This window comes from Salmo trutta, chromosome 10 (genome assembly GCF_901001165.1).
Source record: "Salmo trutta chromosome 10, fSalTru1.1, whole genome shotgun sequence".
Taxonomy (NCBI): domain Eukaryota; kingdom Metazoa; phylum Chordata; class Actinopteri; order Salmoniformes; family Salmonidae; genus Salmo; species Salmo trutta.
Window position 1 is genome coordinate 23271668 of NC_042966.1, and position 23060 is coordinate 23294727.

At 44.2% G+C, this 23060-nt stretch overlaps 2 protein-coding genes across 2 annotated transcripts; one reads left to right on the forward strand and one right to left on the reverse strand.

Annotated features, from left to right (window-relative positions):
- The first annotated feature begins 1788 nt into the window (after nt 1–1788).
- LOC115201409 (neuronal pentraxin-2-like) lies at nt 1789–15356 on the forward strand. The gene is made up of 5 exons (XM_029765012.1): nt 1789–2499; nt 9825–10044; nt 11390–11634; nt 11925–12104; nt 14116–15356. The coding sequence occupies exons 1-5, from the start codon at nt 2044–2046 to the stop codon at nt 14350–14352; spliced, it is 1338 nt and encodes a 445-aa protein (XP_029620872.1). The 5' UTR covers nt 1789–2043; the 3' UTR covers nt 14353–15356.
- Nucleotides 15357–19158: 3802 nt separating this feature from the next.
- On the reverse strand, nt 19159–21251 carry si:dkey-21c1.1 (protein FAM104A). Its single transcript, XM_029765029.1, has 3 exons — nt 20578–21251; nt 19949–20072; nt 19159–19856 (listed from the first exon to the last, which is right to left on the reverse strand). Exons 1-3 carry the CDS (start codon nt 20592–20594, stop codon nt 19620–19622), a joined length of 378 nt encoding a protein of 125 aa, XP_029620889.1. The 5' UTR covers nt 20595–21251; the 3' UTR covers nt 19159–19619.
- Nucleotides 21252–23060: the final 1809 nt, after the last annotated feature.

The window sequence follows — 23060 nt, forward strand, 5'->3', positions numbered from 1 at the left end:
ATGCTGAAACATGAGGTGATGGATGAACGACACAACAATGGACTTCAGGATCCCGTCATTAAAATTGCATTGATAAAAATGCAATTGTGTTCGTTGTCCGTAGCTTATATCTGCCCACACCGTAACCCCACCGCCACCATGGGGCACTCTGTTTACAATGTTGACATCAGCAAACCTCTGTCCCACACAAAGTCTGCCATCTGCCCGGTACAGTTGAAACCGGGTTTATACCACGAAGGCACATTTCTCCAGCGTGCCAGTGACCATTGAAGGTGAGCATTTGTCCACTGAAGTCGGTTACGACGCTGAACTGCAGTCAGGTCAAGACCCGGGTGAGGACGACGAGCACACAGATGAGCTTCCCTGAGGCGGTTTCTGACAGTTCGCGCAGAACTTTTTTGGTTGTGCAAACCTAGAGTTTTATCAGCTGTCCGGGTGGCTGGTCTCAGATGATCCCGCAGGTGAAGAAGTCAGATGTGGAGGTCCTGGGCTGGATTAGAGTGGCATTTTATTGTCCTCAGCATTTGAAATAAATAATATTTTTGTGTGTATGGAACATTTCTGGGATCTTTTATTTCAGCTTATGAAACACGGGACCAACACTTTACATGTTGCGCTTATATTTCTGTTCAGTATATATACAAAGATATTCTATCTTCACCAGCTGAGCTCTGAGCCCTAATGTAGTATGCCACACTGTGTCATAGATCACTAATTGGCTGGATAGTGACTGTTTTGGATGCCACATCCAAAGCCAATCCCACCCGTGGTACATCGTTTCCTGTCTTCCTGCCCGTGCTCCTCTCTTGCTGTTACGATGCTATTGCCTTTCAGATTTCCCAGTCAGACCACGCAGGTGATTCTGCTAATTGAAGTCCTGTGTAGCGCAGTTGGTAGAGCATGGCGCCAGGGTTGTGGGTCCGATTCCCGCAGGGGACCAGTACAAAAAAAAGATTAAAATCTATGCAGTCACTCTGGATAATCGCGTTTGCTAAATGACGTAAATGTAATGGTTTACCCGCACATCCTTTGTCATGAACATTGGTAGATGCCCAGTGTTCTTAAGGCAGGCTGACATAATCAGTGTGGATGGTGGCAATGCTAAACGAGCAACAGTGTATATCCTTATATGGTCCGGTTAAACATCTGTTCCCTTGTCAACTCTACTCACCTAATTTTCCATCATTCCATCAACTTTCCTATCCTCCTTTCCATCATCTTTCCTGTCCTCCTTTCCATCATCTTTCCAGCAGTGTCTAGTTTTATCACACCAGGCGGTTCTCGATTTGTACATGGGTGGTATCAAGATTATTCATAACCCTCTCACTGTGCCTGTCTGTATAACAAACTACCTATCCTTTCACCCGTGGCCCCAGCAGCATGTAAGTCAAAAACTTTCCTCCAATCAGGAACTAGAGGAAGTAACCGTCTAAGCGCAGGGTTATTATGCTGTTGGATAAAGAGCCTGCCAGTACAGGTTTGATGGAACTGAACCATATCTGTGAAGCCTTTTCCTAATTTATTTAATACTATTGTTTATCTAAGGATATAGCATTTTGGACTAGTGGACATTGTTTAAGCTCATCTATTTCAATTGATTGGTCAATGATAATCTAGTACCAGGTAAACACACAACTCAAAAATGACCCGTCCATCATACAGACCCTACCTTTATGGACTGTAGTTACGTCAACATGCTACAACCAATCCAATCGCGCCATACGTCTGACGGTATTCTTCTTAACTCACGGTCGCTGTCCTTTCAGCACTAACGTGCGTAAAGCCAGGGATACTTAGTGTAAACCCAGACTCTTCAGGTGGTTTTATCATTTCCTAAGAATTTATTTTTCAAAATGTTCTTTCCTATGGAATGATAAAGTTTTGAAACAAAATATATCGTGTAATCCGAGATTGACTATGGTATTCCGAGTAGATTACCGCTTTCTCGGTGTGCATTACGCACCGGATTTGAAACGCTTAATCATCGGTTAGGGACCACCCCTGATTTCACTAAAGCTTAACGACCAACATACTGCCGCAGGTATGTTCTTTCTTTTGAGATTGTTGTGTTTTTACGCACTGGGACTGGGCTATGGGAAGCTTGTACGCGGACAGGATGACACCCCGGGCACGGGAACCCGGCTCCTATGCCGAGTCATCCCCGTCGGCGCCGACACATGTTTGGTCCCCGTAGGTCCCGAAACTAACGCAGCGACACAGGAGGAAGAGTTGAGGAACACAGTCATGCAGCTCCGGGAAACGATTCTCCAACAGAAAGAGACTATAGTCAACCAACTTGGGACCATAAACGAGCTGACTGCAAAGCTCTCCCTATGTGAGTCAGCCTCCGATGGAGGGAAGTATGATAGTGCTGGATCTTGGAGTAAAAGCAAAGATAATCAGAATACAATGGGAGATTTACCCAGAGATCCCAATGATACAATCGACAACCTCGGGAAGACCATGCAGAGTTTGAAGGACCGACTAGAGAACCTAGAGGTAAGGCGCAGGAGTGGATAGTAACCACATGACTCTGGTTCCTAAATAATGGAAAGGGAGTGCTGAAAATGATCGTTGTCAGTGTGAATTAAATACATCTGAAATATACCTAATTTTTGTTTTACATTCTTGGCCCTTGCTTGATTGTCTGCTTATTAAGTCATTGAATCTAAAGTGAACACCGGTTCCTGTGGTCAACGTTGAGTAGCCATTAACTTTGCTCCTATTTTGACCTGTAGCCTATATCCATCTATTTTTGCCACCATCCGGAGGCGTGCCCTAAATGGATTAGCCTTCTATCTCATTTACCTTCCAGTGATTAAGTTCCCTTATGTCACCTTAATCAACAAACGTTGTATTTCCTCTTAATGGCACAGTAACAACTACAGTGAACAAAATATGTAAACGCAACATATAAAGTGTTGGTCCCATGTTTGATGAGCTAACATAAATGATGAAAAACAGAAAGGAAAACGCCACACACTGCTGCTCATGCTCCCTGGTGATATTTATTTATAACAATGTTTTGACCATTACGTCTTCATCAGGCATCCATATCCCAGGTGGGGTTGGAAGGTCCTATATATATAGGGGCAGTACTCAGTGACATCACTTCCTGAAACAGGAGGTAAAAAATATATAACATAGGTTCACAATAATAACATTCAATGTATCAAAATATATGATCATACACAAGGAATGTGTCAATGGTGTGCGTTCTGGTAGCGGAGTCAGGTGCAGGAGAGCAGAGAGTTGTGAACAGGCACACACTTTATTGAGGCAGGAGAAACCAACAGAAGGACGCCACTGCATCGAAACCTCCGCCCAATTGGCAAAAGTGCAAAACGCGCAAACGGTCACAATAATTATGTTCAAACAAATAAACATACTTTGTGATAAAACACGGAACAAAAGAACACCAGTCTAGCGCGTCAAAATTGACACATAACATAAAACAATTTCACACAAAGACATGAGGGGGAACAGAGGAATAAATACATGTAGTGTGATTGGGGAATGAAAAGCAGGTGTGAAGGGAATAAGACAAAACAAATGGATAAATGGCTAGAAATGGCCCGAACAAGGAGAGGAGCCGACTTCGGCGGAAATCGTGACAGTACCCCCCCCCCTTGACGCGCAGCTCCAGTGGCGCGCCGACACCAGCCTCGGGGACGACCCAGAGGGCGAGGTGCAGGGCGATCCGACAGGTGTGACCAAGGCCGTCGTGGAACAGGTAAGGGATGTAGCTTATCTCTGGGCAGGTGTCTAGGAGCCTTACACTGGGCGCACACCGAGCAGGAGGAAACATAAACCCTCACATCCTTAGCCAAGGTGGGCCACCAGTACTTCCCAGTCAGACAGCGCACCGTCTGACCGATCCCCGGATGACCAGAGGAGGGTGATGTGTGGGCCCAATAGATCAACTGGTCACGAACAGCAGACAGAACGTACTGATGCCCGACGGGACACTGGGGTGGAGCGGGCTCTGTACGCAACACCTGCTCAATGTCCGCGTCCAGCTCCCACACAACCGGCGCTACCAGGCAGGAGGCCGGGAGAATGGGAGTCTGATCCATGGGCAGCTCCTCTGTGTCATACAGCTGGGACAGTGCGTCTGCCTTCATATTCTGGGAACCTGGTCTGTAGGACAGGGTAAACACAAAACGGTAAAGAACATGGCCCACCTTGCCTGACGAGGATTCAGTCTCCTCGCTGCCCGGATGTACTCCAGGTTGCGGTAGTCAGTCCAGATGAGGAAAGGGTGTTTAGCCCCCTCAAGCCAATGTCTCCACGCCTTCAAAGCCTTAACCACAGCCAACAGCTCCCGGTCCCCCACATCATAGTTCCGCTCTGCCGGGCTGAGCTTCTTTGAGACGAAAGCACAGGGGCGGAGCTTCGGTGGCGTGCCCGACTGCTGCGAGAGCACAGCTCCTATCCCAGCCTCGGATGCGTCCACCTCTACTATGAGCGCCAAAGAGGGATCCGGATGGACCAGCATGGGAGCCGAGGTAAACAGAGCTCTTAGGTGCCCAAAAGCCATGTCCGCCTCAACCGACCACTGCAGACGTACAGGACCCCCCTTCAGCAGTGAGGTAATGGTAGCAGCCACCTGGCCAAAACCCCGGATAAATCTCCGGTAGTAATTGGCAAACCCTAAAAATTGCTGCACCTCCTTTACCGTGGTGGAGTCGGCCAATTACACACGGCTGCAATGCGGTCACTCTCCATCTCCACCCCTGATGTGGAAATGCAATACCCTAGGAAGGAGACGGCCTGCTGAAAGAACAGGCATTTCTCAGCCTTGACATACAGGTCATGCTCCAACAGTCGTCCAAGTACCCTGTGCACCAAGGACACATGCTCGGCGCGTGTAGCGGAGTATATCAGAATATCATCGATATACACCACTACACCCTGCCCGTGCAGGTCCCTGAAAATCTTGTCTACAAAGGATTGGAAGACTGATGGAGCATTCATCAACCTGTATGGCATGACAAGGTACTCATAATGCCCTGAGGTGGTGCTAAACGCCGTTTTCCACTCGCCTCCCTCCCGGATACGCACCAGGTTGTACTCACTCCTGAGATCCAGTTTAGTGAAGAAGCGCGCACCGTGCATTGACTCAATCGCCGTGGCGATCAGAGGTAGCGGGTAACTGTACCTCACCGTGATTTGATTGAGACCTCGATAGTCAATGCACGGGTGCAGACCTCCATCCTTCTTCACAAGAAAGAAACTCGAGGAGGCGGGTGAAGTGGAGGACCGAATGTACCCCTGACGCAGCGATTCGGAGACATATGTCTCCATAGCCTTCGTCTCCGCTTGCGACAGGGGATACATGTGACTCCTGGGAAGTGCAGTGTCTACCATGACATTTATCGCACAATCCCTCCATCGATGGGGTGGTAATTGAGTCGCCGTCTTTTTAAAGAAGGCGAGAGCCAAATCGGCATATTCTGGGGGGATGCACACGGTGGAGACCTGGTCTGGACTTTCCACCATGGTAGCACCAACGGAAACCCCTACACACCTCCCCGAGCACTCTTGCGACCACCCCGTGAGAGCCCTCTGTTGCCAGGAAATGGTGGGGTTATGATGGGCCAACCAGGGAATGCCTAGTACCACGGGAAACGCAGGAGAGTCAATGAGGAAGAGACTGATTCTCTCCTCATGACCCCCCTGCGTCTCCATGGCCAGGGAGATGGTGGCTTCCCTGATTAGCCCGGACCCTAATGGTCGACTATCCAGAGCATGTACCGGGAAAGGTCTAACCACAGGAATAATGGGGATCCCTAAACTAAGGGCGAACGCTCTGTCGATAAAATTCCCAGCTGTGCCTGAATCGACGAGCGCCTTATGCTGGGAATGCGAGGAAAACTCAGGAAAACAAACAGGTACAAATAGGTGGACAACAGAGGACTCTGGATGAGAGTGGTGCATACTCACCTGGGGTGACGCCAGAGTGCCCTGCCTGCTGCCTCGACTCCCAGAGGGACCATCCTGGCATCGACCGGCAGTGTGCCCTCTGCGGCCACAGATGGTGCACATGAAGGCCCCTCCCCTCCATGGGCACCGGAGCGGGGGTGCTGGAAGATGGAACCAACAGAGCCCCCTCTGGACGTCTGCGGGTGCTTCCCGAGGGAGCTGGGTGAACGGTGGCCAGGTATAGGTCCAGTTGTAAGAGGAACCCCTGGCACTGTGCTGCCGTCCCATCATACTCCCTGGGAAGGGAGAGACGCATCCCACTGGAACTGGATCCGGATGGGACGGGTAGAGGTAACCCCGGTTGCGCTGGTCGAGGCGCTGGAGAGACTTCTCTTCCAGCAGTCCATCGTCTGGACAATGCGATCCATCATGGCACCGAGATGATGCAGCATTGCCGATTGTTCCTGGACGCGTTCCTTGACTCTTCTGACCGGTGTACCTGCTCCTGCTGACTCCATGGTAGGTGTGAAATTCTGTCAATGGTGTGCGTACTGGGAGCGGAGTCAGGTGCAGGAGAGCAGAGAGTTGTGAACAGGCACACACTTTATTGAGACAGGAGAAACCAACAGACGGACGCCACTGCGTCGAAACCTCCAGCCAATTGGCAAAAGTGCAAAACGTGCAAACAATCACAATAATTATGTTCAAACAAATAAACATACTTTGTGATAAAACACGGAACAAAAGAACACCAGTCTAGCGCGTCAAAATTGACACGTAACATAAAACAATTTCACACAAAGACATGAGGGGGAACAGAGGAATAAATACATGTAGTGTGATTGGGGAATGAAAAGCAGGTGTGCAGGGAATAAGACAAAACAAATGGATAAATGAAAAATGGAGCGGCGATGGCTAGAAAGCCGGTGACGTCTGTCACGCCCTGACAACTCTTCCATAGAAACTAACAACTTACTATGGTCAGGACGTGACCGCCGAACGCCGCCCGAATAAGGAGAGGAGCCGACTTCGGCGGAAGTTGTGACAGAATGTGATCAATATTTACAGTAATATATATATATATATATATATATATATATCAATATTTACAGTAATACTGTAAAAATGTATCACATTCCTTGTGTATGATCATATATTTTAATACATTGTATGTTAATACTGTGAACCTATGTTATATATTTTTTACCTCATCTTTCAGGAAGTGATGTCACTGAGTACTACCCATATATATAGGACCTTCCAACCCCACCTGGGATATGGATGTCTGATGAAGACCTAAGGGTCAAAACATTGTTATAAATAAATATCACCAGGGAGCATGAGCAGCAGTGTGTGGAGTTTTCCTTCCTATTTTCCATGAGTTTGCCTACAACTCCAGCACCTGAGGAAGTACCGGGATGTGTGTATGTTCTTCAGCTTTTGTAACTGAAAAAAAGGTCCCCGAAATTTTCCATACATACAAAAAGCTTATTTCTCTCAATTTTATTTGCACAAATTTGTTTACATCCTGGTTAGTGAGCATTTATCCTTTGCCATGAAAATCCATCCACCTGACAGGTGTGGCATGTCAAGAAGCTGAATAAACAGCATGATCATTACACAGGTGCACATTGTGCTGGGGACAATAAAAGGCCACTCTAAATTGAAAAGTGTTTAAATGTCTCAAGTTTTGAGGGAGCGTGTAATTGGCATGCTGAATGCAGGAATGTCCACCAAAGATGTTGCCAGAGAGTTTAATGTTAATTTCTCTACCATAAGCCGACTCCAACGTTGTTTCAGAGAATTTGTTAGTACGTCCAACCGGCCTCGCAACCGCAGACCACGTGTAACCATGCCAGCCCAGGACTTTCACATTCAGCTTTTTCACCTGAGGGATCGTCTGAGACCAGCTACCCAGGCAGCTGATTAAACTTTGGGTTTGAACAACTGAAGAATTTCTGCACAAACTGTCAGAAACTGTCACAGGAAGCTCATCTGCGTGCTCGTCGTCCTCACCAGGGTCTTGACCTGCAGGCTGTTCGGCATCGTAACTGACTTCAGTGGGCAAATGGTCACCTTCAATGGCCACTGGCACACTGGAGAAGTGTGCTCTTCACGGATGAATCCCGGTTTCAACTGTACCGGGAAGATGGCAGACAGTGTTGTGTGAGTGAACGGTTTCCTGATGTCAACGTTGTGAAAAGAGTGCCCCATGGTGGCGGTGGGGTTATGGTAGGGACAGGCATAAGCTATGGACAGTGAACACAATTGCATTTTATCGATGGCAGTTTGAATGCACAGAAACACCCTGACGAGATCCTGAGGCCCATTGTCATGCCATGCATCCGCTGCCATCACCTCATGTTTCAGCATAATAATGCACAGCCCCATGTTGCAAGGATCTGTACACAATTCCAGGAAGCTGAAAATGTCCCAGTTCTTCCATGGCCTGCATACTCACCAAACATGTCACCCATTGAGCAGGTTTGGGATGCTCTGGATAGATGTGTGTGACAGCGTGTTCCAGTTCCTGCCAATATCAAGCAACTTCGCACAGCCATTGAAAACGAGTGGGACAACATTCCACAGGCCACAATCAACAGCCTGATCAACTCTAAGTGAAGTAGATGTGTTGCGCTGCATGAAGCAAATTATGGTCACACCAGACACTGACTGGTTTTCTGATCCACGTCCCTACCTTTTTCTTTAAGGATAATCCTCTTAAGGATCCTCTTACGGATTGACCCCTTTTTTTAAATTTTCACCTAAAATGACATACCCAAATCTAACTGCCTGTAGCTCAGGCCCTGAAGCAAGGATATGCATATTCTTGGTACCATTTGAAAGGAAACACTTTGAAGTTTGTGGAAATGTGAAAGGAATGTAGGAGAATATAACACATTAGATCTGGTAAAGATAATAGAAAGAAAAAAACAACCGTTTTATAAATATTCTTTGTACCATCATGCTTGAAATGCAAGAGAAAGGCCATAATGTATTATTCCAGCCCAGGTGCATTTTTTTATTTTGGCCACTAGATGGCAGCAGTGTATGTGCAAAGTTTTAGACTGATCTAATGAATCATTGTATTTCTGTTCAAAATCTTGTATCAAGACTGCCCAAATGTGCCTAATTTGTTTATTAATAACTTTTCATGTTCAAAACTGTGCACTCTCCTCAAAGCGTGGTATTTTGTCACTGTAATAGCTACTGTACATTGGACAGTGCAGTTAGATTAACAAGAATGTAAGCTTTCAGCCAATATCAGATTTGTCTATATCCTGGGAAATATTCATGTTACTTACAACCTCATGCTAATCGCATTAGCCTACGTTAGCTCAACCGTCCCGCAGGGGAACCACCAATCCCGAATACGTTTTTAAGGAATCTGTGACCAACAGATGCATATATGTATTCCCATTCATGTGAAATCCATAGATCAGGGCCTAATTTATTTATTTCAATTGACTGATTTCCTTATATGAACTTAACTCATAAAATCTTTGAAATTGTTATGTATTACGTTTATATTTTGTCAAATGACCAAGAATGCAATGTGTTTCTTGGGATATTTAGCTCTCTTAGAGAGCTATGTTTCATTTCACATATAACGATGTTTAAGCTCATTCTGCATTAACAGACTTAGGAAACTGGTGTGAGACAATTGGAGAGATCCAATGTTCTCCATTAGTTACAACAAGGGCCCAGAGTTTTCCCTTGTCAGGTCATGTGGCCCTTCTGAAGACATACTGGTCTACACACAGTGCACCCGATTTCCACTCAGCCAATGATCTTTCAAAATTACACTCTTTGCGTAAACCTCTACTGATTGTCTTTGACCATCCCGCGTTGCCTCTACTTATTTAATTGTTTTGTGACATCTTCATCTCCCCCCACAGCAACAGCAGCAGAGAGCCAACACGTCGGGAACGTCATTCCCTAGCGAGCTGAGAGACCTGCTGCAGAGCAGGCTGGGAGATCTGGAGAAACAGCTGCTCAGTAAGGTCAACAACCTGGAGGAAGAGAAGTCTCTGCTCTACAACGAGACCGCAGCCCACAGGCAGAAGACAGAGAGCACCCTCAACTCCCTGCTGACCAGGATTAACGAGCTGGAGAAAGGTAAATAACTGGAAAAAGAAAGATATGACAGAGACACAAAAGGGCACACACAGACGTGCATACCCACTCACACATGCCTGGCAGCATACCACCCTGCATCCCACTGGTGGCTTGCCTCTGAAGCTAAGCAGGGTTGGTCCTGGTTGGTCCCTGGATGGGAGACCAGATCCTGATGGAAATGGTATTGGATGGCAAGTAGGGGACAATGCCCTGAGTAGGGTGCCATCTTTCGGATGGGATGTTAAATGGGTATCCAGACTCTCTTTGGTCATTAAACTTCTTTGGGATCAGTGTCCCTTCCACGGGACAGTTGAGCTAATGTGATTAGCATGAGGTTGTAAGTAACAAGAAAAGTTCCCAGGATATAGACATCTGATATTGGCAGAAAGCTTAAATTCTTGTTAATATAACTGCATTATCCAATTTACAGTAGCTATTACAGTGAAAGAATACCATGGTATTGTTTGAGGAGAGAGCACCATTTTGAACATGAAAAGTTATTAATAAACAAATTAGGCACATTTGGGCAGTCTTGATACAAAAATGTGAACATAATGCAATGGTTCATTGGATCAGTCTAAAACGTATTACATACACTGCTGCCATCTAGTGGCCAAAATATAAATTGCACCTGAGCTGGAATAATACATTAATACATTAATAATACATGGCACTTTTTGTAAGAGTAGGGGTCTTAACCCCGGTGTCCTGGCTAAATTCCCAATCTGACCTTCATGGGCACTGAATCATCCCCTATGTTCCAATTGGCTCATTCATCCCTCCTCTCCCATGTAACTATTCCCCAGGTTGTTGCTGTAAAAGAGAATGTGTTTTCAGTCAACTTACCGGGTAAAACTAAAACGCACAAACGTCTGTGTACACAATCAGATGACAGGAGTACACACACATGCAGCAGAAACAGGAAGACTCACATATTGTAAGCACAATGAGTCATTCAATCTACTATCAATTTACCTGCTTACTAACTGTCACTCACTTACTACACTACATAGTAGTAGAAGACTGAGGCTTTAGATAAAATCTGACAAACATTGGCTTATCATTTTGTTCTCTTATACCAGCATTTCCCATACTTAGTCTTCGGGACCCCAAGGAGTGCAAGTTTTGGTTTTAACTACACAGCTGAATTAAATGATCAAAGCTTGATGACCAGTTGATTGTTTGAATCAGCTGTAGTGCTAGGGCAAAAAACTAAACGTACAGCCCTTGGGGTCCCGAGGACCGAGTTTGGGAAACCCTGTCTTATACTGTCTTACTATATGCATACTGCGTATACAGTATAGTGTCGACTTCATAGACAGCTCTCCCATTGCTTTCTCTGTAGGTGGCGGTGGTTTCAAGTCCCCTGAGCAGTTTAAGTTGGTCCTCCCCCTGCGTACTAACTACTTGTACGGCCGCATGACCAAGAGCCTTCCTGAGATGTACGCCTTCACGCTCTGCATGTGGCTCCGGTCCAGCGCCGGCCCTGGCATAGGCACCCCCTTCTCCTATGGGGTGCCAGGACAGGCCAATGAGATTGTGCTCATCGAGTGGGGCAACAACCCCATAGAACTGCTCATCAATGACAAGGTAAGGGCACTCTAAATGACTCAATAACTCTGTGTTTCTCAGTAGTGCTGATATTTGAGGGGGAGCTTACCTTGCTTGACAGGAGTCTTAGTTCTTACTTTTAAATTAGATCTGGCTTTAATGAGGTTGCAGATTTTTTGTTTTTGCATGCACGGTCTAAAACAGTGTCTGGTGTTTTATACCAACTTTACCAAACCCTAACCTTCCTCCCTCTAATATGCACTTCTTCTTTCTGTTTGTAAGCATCGTTACCTTCCTTACACTCCTCTGCTATGTTGTTACCTGTCCAGGTGGCTCAGCTGCCTCTGTCGGTGCGTGACGGTAGGTGGCACCACATCTGTATCACCTGGACCACCAGGGATGGTCTGTGGGAAGCCTACCAGGATGGTCAGAGGCTGGGGGCAGGGGACAACCTGGCCCCCTGGCACCCCATCAAGCCTGGAGGAGCCATCATACTGGGGCAGGAACAGGTGAATCTGCTGGCTAGTGCCTCCTATCTGTAGTATACACAATTGCATATATTATTTGTATGTGAAATATTTTAACCTATTTTACTCTTGGTTTACTAAACTGCATCATCGGGTTTTCACAGATTTTAATTATACAGTAGCTTAGCATGACCATGAGTCCTGTGCTATAGGTTCTAGTGCAGTGGGTATCAACCGGTCGATCTCCAAGGCATTCGTAGTCGATCACCAAACATTTCTGTAAAAGACAATGATTAAGCCTTTTGTTCCTTTTTTATTTTTTAATGTTGAGCTGTTGGTGGTAGGTGCACTTGATTCAGCAGCCCTATCGCTGGGAAGTCAGTGTTCCCAATTTGAACCATTTCATTAGTCTGAAGGTAGAAGACTCCAGTCACCCAAGTCATAGACTGTTCTCTCTGATATCGCACGGCAAGCGGTACCAGAGCGCCAAGTCTAGGACCAAAAGGCTCCTTAACACCTTCTACCCCCAAGCCATAAGACTGCTGAACAATTAATCAAATGGCCACCCGGACTATTTACATTGACCCCCCCACCTCAACTAACCTGTATCCCCACACATTGACTCGGTACCGGAAACCCCTGTATATAGCCTCATTATTGTTATGTCATTTTCTTGTTACTTTTTGATTTGATTTTTTTTACTTCAGTTTATTTAGTAAATACTTTAACTCTATTTCATGAAATGCATTGTGTGTAAGTAAGCATTTCACGATAAGGTCTACTACACCTGTTGTATTTGGCGCATGCGATAAATACAATTTGATTTGATTTGAGAACGCCGCATACCCAGCAGGCTCAGAGAGCAAAACAAGTGCACCTATAGGTCTACCGCTGGCCAATAAGATTGCTCAGACCAACGTTTCTGCACAGTTTCCTCGAGCCATAGGCTGTAAAAAGAAACCTAGAGTGCACAGAAATGTTAATACTGTGAGATTTCCAAACTTTTAAAACCATGACCAGAGAGAGACTCAATGAATACAGCAAAGAGCTGATGTTTTTATACGTTCTTGTGTAAGTTGTTATTCAGCACTGTCAACACTTTTTCAACACTTTTATAAGCCATAAAATGTGTGTTCTCCCTACTTCCACTCAATCTACAACTAGCACTGCAGCAGCAATGAATGAGTATAGCAAAGTGTTTTGATAAGCTTGTGTTGTTATTATTAGCGGTTTGTGTCTTTTTTAATATTGAGGAATATTTAACTTTCTCTGGTCAAAAGAGTAACAACATGAATTGGTGCATGAGGCAGAAATAATGTAGTGCGACTTGTGTTTCGCCATCAGCTGGAAGACTGAGGGAGGGAGAGCAGAGGGACGGTGAGTCGGGTGAGAGGCAGCCTCACCGCTGCTCGCTCCCTCCCTCCCTCCCTCCCCTCAGACTGACCATCAGATGCAGGCCATCAGTCCAATAAAATACAAAAAGCTAATGATTATGCACACTCAGCTGTGCCTCACAAGTAATACAACAAATTATCTATTACCTGTGTTACTTAACATGTTGAAATATAATTTCAAAATGGTCTGAGAAGAACAACATTGGCAGGGCAATTCAAGCATAGCCAATATGCAGTGATAATAATTGGGCCTATAGCCTACTGCACAAACTTCATTGCTACAGAACTGTTTTGAATATGTTAATGTTGCATAGGCTTATGTTTTTAAGTCCTGTTTAAAATAAATCTGTGGTAGATATCGGCTTGCTTTTGGACTCAGAAAGTTATCTTGACTCATAAAAGGTTGGTGACCACAGCTGAATAGCAACCCTTGAGCGGATGGTACCTATTGGGAAAGCGTGCTGTAGAGTGCAGTCCAAATATGAATAGTCCAATCGCTAATAAAATCCTAACTATCAGTGACTTGAGAAAGCAAAACATTGTCTAGAGAGTACAGCATCCTTGAGTGTGACAGGTTGAGCCTGGTGGTACACAGCGAATAGGAGGATGATCTTATTGTTGTTGTTTTTAACGAGGCCTGTCATTTATGGCCTCAACAGGACATAGTGGGCGGGCGCTTTGACGCCACGCAGGCCTTTGTGGGAGAGCTGAGCCAGGTTAACATCTGGGACAATGTCCTGAAGCCATCCGACATCCTCACCATGGCCAACTGTTCCTCCTACACCCCCGGGAACGTGGTGTCCTGGCTGGACAGTGATGTGGAGGTGTTTGGCGGGGGAGCAGCCAAACTGTCTCTAGAGCTATGCCAGGACCGGCTGTCTGAGACTGAGTCTTAGGATGGGCGTCTCAGTTTGTCTATGACTTGTTTAGATTCATGTTCTTGATCTTGACGCATACTGTACATGTTACGTGTCATGCTTGTCATGTTTTGTTTAGCTGTTTGTGTAAGAAAAGGCTTTGATTGACCTAATTCCAGATAATTCTACTACACCGAGACAGTTATACTCACACACGTGCTGACACTCACATACAGACTTACACACCGGCAGACACAGACTTAATTACACTGGATTTGACATGTGAGGCTGGCTAAGGCTTGCGTGTGGCGTGGGTGGTGTAAGGCACAGATTAGCCGTCCCAGGACTCACATACAGTACAGTAGCCTAAGTCTCCTGGTCTCCTGATAGAGGTCATTAAAGCCTCTCCACGTTGACCGGAGACAGCCTAAGCAGATCTAGGCAAATATCAAATCAAACATGGAAGCCAGGTTTCCATGGTACAACCTATAGCAGAGATGATCAGTGACCAGCTATGATCTTTGAGTTAGTATTGGTAAACATGTCATAGTTATGTGTGGAAATTGGTGTTCTTGTACTTGTGGCATGTCTGTTGTAGTATAATGTTAATAAGGTTTTATTTTCCATGATTACCCATACTGTTTTCAAAACCCCAAGTCCACCTCAATGCCTGCAGCAGGAAATGCTGTTGTCTCACAAAACTGTTCCGTAATTATCATCTTGTTGTTTGGGACACGTTGGTTTGTTTAGGTCTACAATGTCTGTGCAGTGCATAGTTTAAGAACAAACAAAGACTAATTTATATGGGAGCATTGTTACTGTTAAATGTGTACATGTACATTTTTAAGCAGATAAGAACAATTTGTTATGTATGATATGAACAATACGTTAATGTGTACAAGTGTTTCTTTCCATGAAAACAATGTTGGGTGTGTAATGTGTGTAAATCTATTACACTGCTGACTTTTCATGTGGCCTTCTTTTAAGGATGTTGTGCCGGATGTGCTTTACAAACCTAACCTTTGCTTTGCCAATGAAAATGAACAAGAATGTGAAAAATTAAGAAAAAATAAAACACTATTGAAAAGCAGTCTACTGTTTATATAGCAGTTACATTTCATAGACCAGTAGCCTTAACCAACAAGTGACCAAAGCCTTGGTGGCATTAGTAATGCTTAATTAAGACATGACAAAGGTCAAAGGTCAACAGTGACATCACAGTCACGTGGGTACACTCCTACACACCAACTCCTACCGACTCCTACAAACTAATGTGAAAACATCTCCCTGACTCTTCAGCAAAATAAATGGAATATGGTTGTGAATAGAAGTGGGACAGGGTCAGTGTCCACTCAGTCTTCACTGTATCCACATGTTCATGCAATGCAGTCCTGTATTACTTATCAAAATCATTCACTTTTTATTCTATTCTACCAGAGACTATTTAGTTGAAGGCCAGTTTCTGTCTGGAATTCAAAGTCAGGGTAAGTAGCATTACTGAAGTACAAATCAAGTTACTCGATGGTATTGTAAGATACAATTCAAATACATATGTTTTGGTACAGTCGTGAGCAGCAAGTACAATTGTAAGTAACATGATACATATAAAGAAATAACAGCCACAGAGGTCTATTGCCTAACAAATACATACATTTTGGGGAACATAAACATGTAAATATAACAAGTTAAATTGCTACCAAAGAATTGATTTGTTTAGATGTTCTGCTCCATAAAAACATTTGTTATTGTGTTGGTGAGTCACACCAAACCCCAAATTCGAATTCAGTTGCTGCAATAAAATGGTACATGTCAATCAAGTCCATGTCTTTCAGCTCAAGGTCATTAGTCATGTGAGTGATGAATTAATCTCTGGTGCTCTGTAGCCCAGACAGAGAGGTGGCTGGCTGCTGTGCTGGTGGGGCCTTTAGGTAACAGCCATTAGGACCGTTCCCTACAGTGTTACTGGCAGCTCCCATCTATCATCATAGGTGGATCCAATCCTCTAAAATACCCTGGATGGTACTTTGTTTTAGGGGTCAGACTTCTGGCTGGGTCTTGGGATCATTAAGGCAAATAGTAAAATTGTAAAATGCACACAAACAGAGGAAATGTAAACTGCAGCGGTATCAAGTTATAATGAATGAATCAATAGTTCAATGTTACATTATTCATCCTGAACTATCCATTTATAACAAATGATCAATATTTTACTTGAATCAGACAAGCAAAGCCCAAATCAAAAGCGTGTAAATGAAGACTAATTGCGGTGCAAGTAGGTGTCAGCTCTGGTCCCGTGCTGCAACAGAAGGGTTTGGACCTCTCCTTTCTCTGCCCTGGACACATACAGTTGAAGTGGGAAGTTTACATACACCTTAGCCAAATATATTTAAACTCAGTTTCTCACAATTCCTGACATTTAATCCTAGTAAAAATTCCCTGTCTTAGGTCAGTTAGGATCACCACTTTATTTTAAGAATGTGAAATGTCAGAATAATAGTAGAGAGAATGATTTATTTCAGCTTTCATCACATTCCCACTGGGTCAGAAGTTTACATACACTCAATTAGTATTCGGTAGCATTGCCTTTAAATTGTTTAACTTGGGTCAAACGTTTCGGGTGGCCTTCCACAAGCTTCCCACAATAAGTTGGGTGAATTTTGGCCCATGCCTCCTGACAGAGCTGGTGTAACTGAGTCAGGTTTGTAGGCCTCCTTGCTCGCACACGCTTTTTCAGTTCTGCCCACAAATTTTCTATAGGATTGAGGTCAGGGCTTTGTGATGGCCACTCCAATACCTTGACTTTGTTGTCCTTAAGCCATTTTGCCACAACTTTGGAAGTATGCTTGGGGTCATTGTCCATTTGGAAGATCCATTTGCGACCAAGCTTTAACATCGTATCTGATGTCTTGAGATGTTGCTTCAATATATCCTCATGATGTCATCTATTTTGTGAAGTGCACCAGTCCCTCCTGCAGCAAAGTACCCCCACAACATGATGCTGCCACCCACGTGCTTCACGGTTGGGATGGTGTTCTTCAGCTTGTAAGCCTCCCCCTTTTTCCTCCAAACATAACAATGGTCATTATGGACAAACAGTTCTATTTTTGTTTCATCAGACCAGAGGACATTTTTCCAGAAAGTACGATCTTTGTCCCCATGTGCAGTTGCAACCCGTAGTCTGGCTTTTTTATGGTGGTTTTGGTGCAGTGGCTTTTGTACCCGTTTCCTCCAACATCTTCACACTGTCCTTTGCTATTGTCTGGGATTGATTTGCACTTTTCGCACCAAAGCACGTTCATCTCTAGGAGACAGAATGCATCTCCTTCCTGAGCGGTATGACGGCTGCGTGGTCCCATGGTGTTTATACTTGTGTACTATTGTTTGTACGGGTGAACATGGTACCTTCAGGCGTTTGGAAACAGTGAATTATAAGTGAAATAATCTGTCTAAACAATTGTTGGGAAAATAACTTGTGTCATGCACTAAGTAGATGTCCTAACCGACTTGCCAAAACTATAGTTTGTTAACAAGAAATTTGTTGAGAGGTTGAAAAACAAGTTTTAATGACTCCAACCTAAGTGTATGTAAACTTCCCACTTAAACTGTACAGATCACTACTGATATCAGGGATGTCCTGATGGGGCTGCAGTTCCATTTTAATGATGGGGCATAGCCTAGTGGTTAGAGCGTTGGACTAGCAACCGAAAGGTTGTAAGATCAAATCCCTGAGCTGACAAGGTACAAATCTGTCGTTCTGCCCCTGAACAAGGCAGTTAACCCACTGTTCCTAGGCCATCATTGGAAATACGAATTTGTTCTTAAAGGTTAATGTATGTAACAAAATAAATTGTCTCATAGTAATTTCAAACTGAACAACTACATACACTGCGAAATTCACTTGACAGGGGTGCTGACTGCAGCCATCCTTTGTTGATTTTTCATCAATGTTTGGTATAGATTGCCCCCTTGTGGACAGTGTAGAACAGACTCTTAAGTAATCAACCAGTGACTATACTTGGAGGAAGAAAGTATGCTTTTTCAAACAGGGCCAAACATTTTTCAACAAGACCAGAGATGTCAGTCTCCCACCTGTGTTGTTGTTGTTTACTTCCTAAGGTGACAGGCTATAACAGTGATTAAGGTAAGCATTGCCAAGATGATCCCAGCACAGGGAAGGATAAGAAAAGGTTATTGGAGGCTGTATGAAAACAAACTCAAAGGCCCCTGCAACTAAATGTTTGTGACGGTATCTGGAAAATAGCAGAGGTATGGCAAAATGTAGATTGTGTCTCGTTACAGTGAACCCACTGACCTTCCCACAGACTGACCCACACCCCTGGGTCTGAGGCGTATACTATTGAGTGGTGTGTGTTCCGTTAAACAATGTTGTAGAGAGAAACAAAAAAATACAATTTCCATTGGAACATTCTGTAATGTTCGATTCACTCCCCTGAACAATGGAGAATGTGGCCTGTTATAGTCACAGAGAAATGTATTCTGTGCAAGTGAGTGTACTCATGGTTCCCTCTACTTTTTCCGTGGTGGGAGGATGAGCAGTCGATGGTGACTGCAGCTGCTGGAAATGCCAGTTCCACAGAAACCTGCCAACATGTGTACACAAGGACAAACCCAAACTTCAGCCTTTATTCTGCAAAGAACCTCGCCTTACCAGTACAAGAAGCTTGGCAGTGTGGCTTGAAATTCTCTTTCGGGATTTCCTCTAGGCCAATGTGATGATCATAGAAAGTAACCACAGAGACTAATCAACACCAACACACACTCAGCTTTGCATAGAAACAGCATGATGAGTACTGGGCTGGACAAGAAAATATAAAACAGGCAGGATAAAGTGCTTCACTTTATTAATTAGGCTACAGCAAGCACTTAGACACTCATACAGATGTCTGTCTGTAGTAGATAGCACCAGTGGCAATGATAATGTCCAACAACAACTCACTCATGTAAGGAGACCACCACAGAGTAGTAGACCCCTCAGTAAAGTGCTGGAGTACATACATACTGCATATAGTAGTACCACAGTGGGTGGGCCATTGGATATGTAGGTGTGCTTTATGTATGGCACATTTCAAGGTGTACAGCACAGGGACAATGGTATGGATTGGGTCCAGAGCCCAAAGGATCTTTACCCACATCTGCCACATCCTGAATCCCAGTAGGATGAAGTTGCTCCTGGACACAAAACTGGGGTAAGTTTATTCTAGATTTGAGCCTATGGGCAACTTCTTCCTGGATCCTACCCAGGGGCTTGTTCCAGTGGGGTAACAAGGGTCTGGGGTGGAGTGAGGTCACGTAGATCCTGGTTGACCTCTGGTCTGCAGACTGCTGAAGTGGGCCTCCCTCAGGACACTGTTGATGTGGTCATAGGGGGTGTCGTTGCCATAAAGACTCAACGAGGAAATGGAAGGGTCTTCTGGCAAGGGTCTGAGGAGACCCTGGGACGTGCGGTTCTTCGTATATGTGCTGCCTCCTCCCGTTGTCCTCTCAGGACTACTGATACCACTACTGCTGTCACTACTGGACGACTGGAGCACAGAGAGAGAAGAACAGGTATGACTTACAGAAAATACTTGTTGCCCAAACCATCACAAGTATGTGTGTGTGTGTGTTCTGTCACCTCAGAGTCCCAAACGTCTTGGCCCAGCTTGGACTCCATGACGTGACCCTCCTGCCCCCCTCCTGACCTTTTGGCCTGGGGGTTCAGCTGGTCCCCCTCATTGTCTCCACCACGCCGCCGCTTCCTGTACACAGTGTGAGTGAGAGAGGCCAAGGAGTAAAAGTGAGAGAGTGACCATCTTAGAGAGAAATAGAGGAAGTTTGTGGTCTGTGTGGCTCAGTCGGAAGATCATGGTGCTTGCAACAACAAAGGCCATGGGGTTGATTCCCACTAGTGCCACCCACACTTCAAATGTATACTGTAAGTCCCTTAGGATAAAAGCGTCTACTAAATGGCATATATTATTAGGCCTATTTTGAGAGAGCAGGTGTATGCGTGAGAGAACACCAAGCACCCAAAATAGAGAGAGAGGCGATCTCAGGCACCGCCTAGTTACAGGAGCAGACGTGCTCAAATGATCAGCCATGGGCATAACAACGTATTGATCAGTACACAGGGTAGAAAACAACCAAGTAAGATATTAAACTGATACGGTGAGATCAGTTAGCTGTATTTGTCTCTCTTGTAGACTAACAGTCACTGAGGTCGATAGTAATTCAATAAGGCGTTATTGTAAGAAAGAAACTCACCTGTTTTCTGTCAACATTTGGGAGACGATTGTCTATGGCTTCTTTTTAGTGAGAAAGACGTTCGTTAAGGCCCCTGCTCTGGACACGTCTGAATGAAAACAACTCCTCTCCCTGGAAGCTTTCAGCCTGGCAGAAAATCTATTATCGTACGCACAGCAGCTCTCCCCAAACTTACCGCACAAGCTCAGTCAGGGCATTCTGATCTATCTGAATGCTAACGTTAGCTTGTTGAATAGCCTCCCTGCCCTGGTTAGCAAGGTAACAACCCTTGACTGGTTAAGTCTTGAGAATTGGGCATTCACTGTCACTTTCCCTGAATATGGATGCCAATTGTGTCAGTAAACTAGCATCTCTCTCAGTTAACGTTATGCAATGAAGTCTATTTCCAGACTCTCTCTGCTAGAGTTGGCTACCGTTCACCGTTGTTAGCTAGCTAACGTATAGCCTACGCTACTTTGCTAACCAGCTAGCATAGAAAACTGTATAAACTATAACGAAACAAGCGAGAAATTCCTCCAAACCGTCAATTTAACTCGAGTGTTGATAGTCTTATTTGAAATCGGTCAAACTATCATTCCGTTTTGGTGAAATGACAGATCCGAAAGAAGTACAGTACCAGGAATCCAAGCTAGCGAGCGAGCTGCTGCTAGGAAAAAGACCCAGCTGATAGTATTTACTTGACGTTCGATGACGTAACGATCCACTTGAAGCAGAAATCGACCGAATGCCATCTGCAAAATCTACAGTACCTTTTGCAAATCACATGTAATACATTTTTTTTTATAACTAACCATCATTGTTCTATCTACCTGTGTCACCGAAGAAAAATAATGACTGTGTGTCATTGTGTGTTGTATGTGTTATTGGTGGTTGCAAAAGTTGACATTTAGAAGTTATTTTTATTCCTCCACCAGTTCTGGAATTATAGGGACCATAATTCGATTTCTGCATAGTGCAGCTTTAAAGACAATAGACAAAAACCAAAAAGTCAGGAGGCTTTCCCAGCTAGCACAGTTGGTTCCTTGGAAGTTGTGGGAACGTATGTTTTTTGTTTCATGTTGGTTGTGGGAACGACGTTATGCATTTTCTGACTGGTAAAACCTATATATAGTTTTAAACATTCTGAGAACAGAAGTGAACATTTTGTCTGGGATTTTTTTTTTCAGTTGCAGGAATGTTCTGAGAACGTTTTACTCTGGTTCCCGAAAGTTTTATTAGCGCTCTGAGAACGGGTATTATAGGTTCTTTGGAGATTTATAATAACTTCCCGAAACATTTTATTGAATGTTTCAATAAGCCTTTTAATAACACTGCTCTCTTATTTTGGGCTAACTCCAAGCATAGATAGAACCAATGGAAATTAATTTCCTTATGCATGAATCATGCAAACACATTTATTGCGACCCTGCATCAATCTTTTGTATCCCTGGAATTAGTCCACTTAAAAAAGGTCATACAAGTTTTGTAGTGATTCCTATGTTGTTGATGTAAAGAATATTTATTGGTCCGTGGTGTGTAATGAGGAGCAAACCAATGCTGCACTTCACACATTTATGAAATTGCTTATCCCAGTTACTAATAAGCATGCAATCATTAAGAAAATGACTAAAAACTTAAATCCCTGTGGATTGATGAGGAATTGAAAAATTGTATGATTGAGAAGGATGAGGCCAAATTAATGACAAATAAGTCTGGCTGCACAACTGATTGGCAAACATATTGCAAATTAAGAAATCCTGTGACTAAACAGAATAAAAAGAAACTACACTAACAAAGATAAATTAGATGAAGAATGATAGTAAAACAACTTTGGAGCAACTTAAATGACATTGTTGGAAAAAGTCATACTCAGCTCCATCATTCATTGAATCAGATGGCTCATTCATCACAAAACCGTGATATTACAAACTACTTTAATTTAAATGTTTTCATTGGCAAGATTAGCAAACTTAGGCATGACATGCCAGCAACAAACGTTGACACTACACATTCCCCTCAGGAGACAGAAAAGATTTGGCATTGGTCCTCAGATCCTCAAAAAGTTCTACAGCTGCACCATCGAGAGTATCCTTACAGATTGCATCACCAGGCGGTGTCAGAGGAAGGCCCAGAAAAATTGCCAAAGACTCCAGCCATTTTAGTCATAGACTGTTCTCTCTGCTACCGCACGGCAAGCGCCAAGTCTAGGTCCTAAAGGCTTCTTGACAGCTTCTATCCCCCCACCCCCATTTTTATGCTGCTGTTACTCTCAGTTTATTATCTATGCATAGTCACTTCACCTCTACCTACATGTACATATTACCTCAATTAGCTCGACTAACCTGTGCCCCCGCACATTGACTCTGTACTGTTACCCAAAATACTTTTCTTAAAACTGCATTGTTGGTTAAGGGCTTGTAAGTAAGCATTTCACTGTAACGTCTACACCTGTTGTATTCGGCGCATTTGACAAATACATTTTGATTTGATTGTAATTTTGAATT

What these genes read in the sequence shown, in the direction of transcription:
- LOC115201409 (XM_029765012.1), top strand. Translation starts at nt 2,044, where the DNA reads ATGTTCTTTCTTTTGAGATTGTTGTGTTTTTACGCACTGGGACTGGGC. An exon ending in GATTAACGAGCTGGAGAAAG is followed by an intron (nt 10,045 to 11,389) that starts GTAAATAACTGG and finishes CTTTCTCTGTAG; the next exon opens with GTGGCGGTGGTTTCAAGTCC. An exon ending in TCATACTGGGGCAGGAACAG is followed by an intron (nt 12,105 to 14,115) that starts GTGAATCTGCTG and finishes TGGCCTCAACAG; the next exon opens with GACATAGTGGGCGGGCGCTT.
- si:dkey-21c1.1 (XM_029765029.1), bottom strand. An exon ending in AAGACGTTTGGGACTCTGAG is followed by an intron (nt 19,857 to 19,948) that starts GTGACAGAACAC and finishes TCTGTGCTCCAG; the next exon opens with TCGTCCAGTAGTGACAGCAG.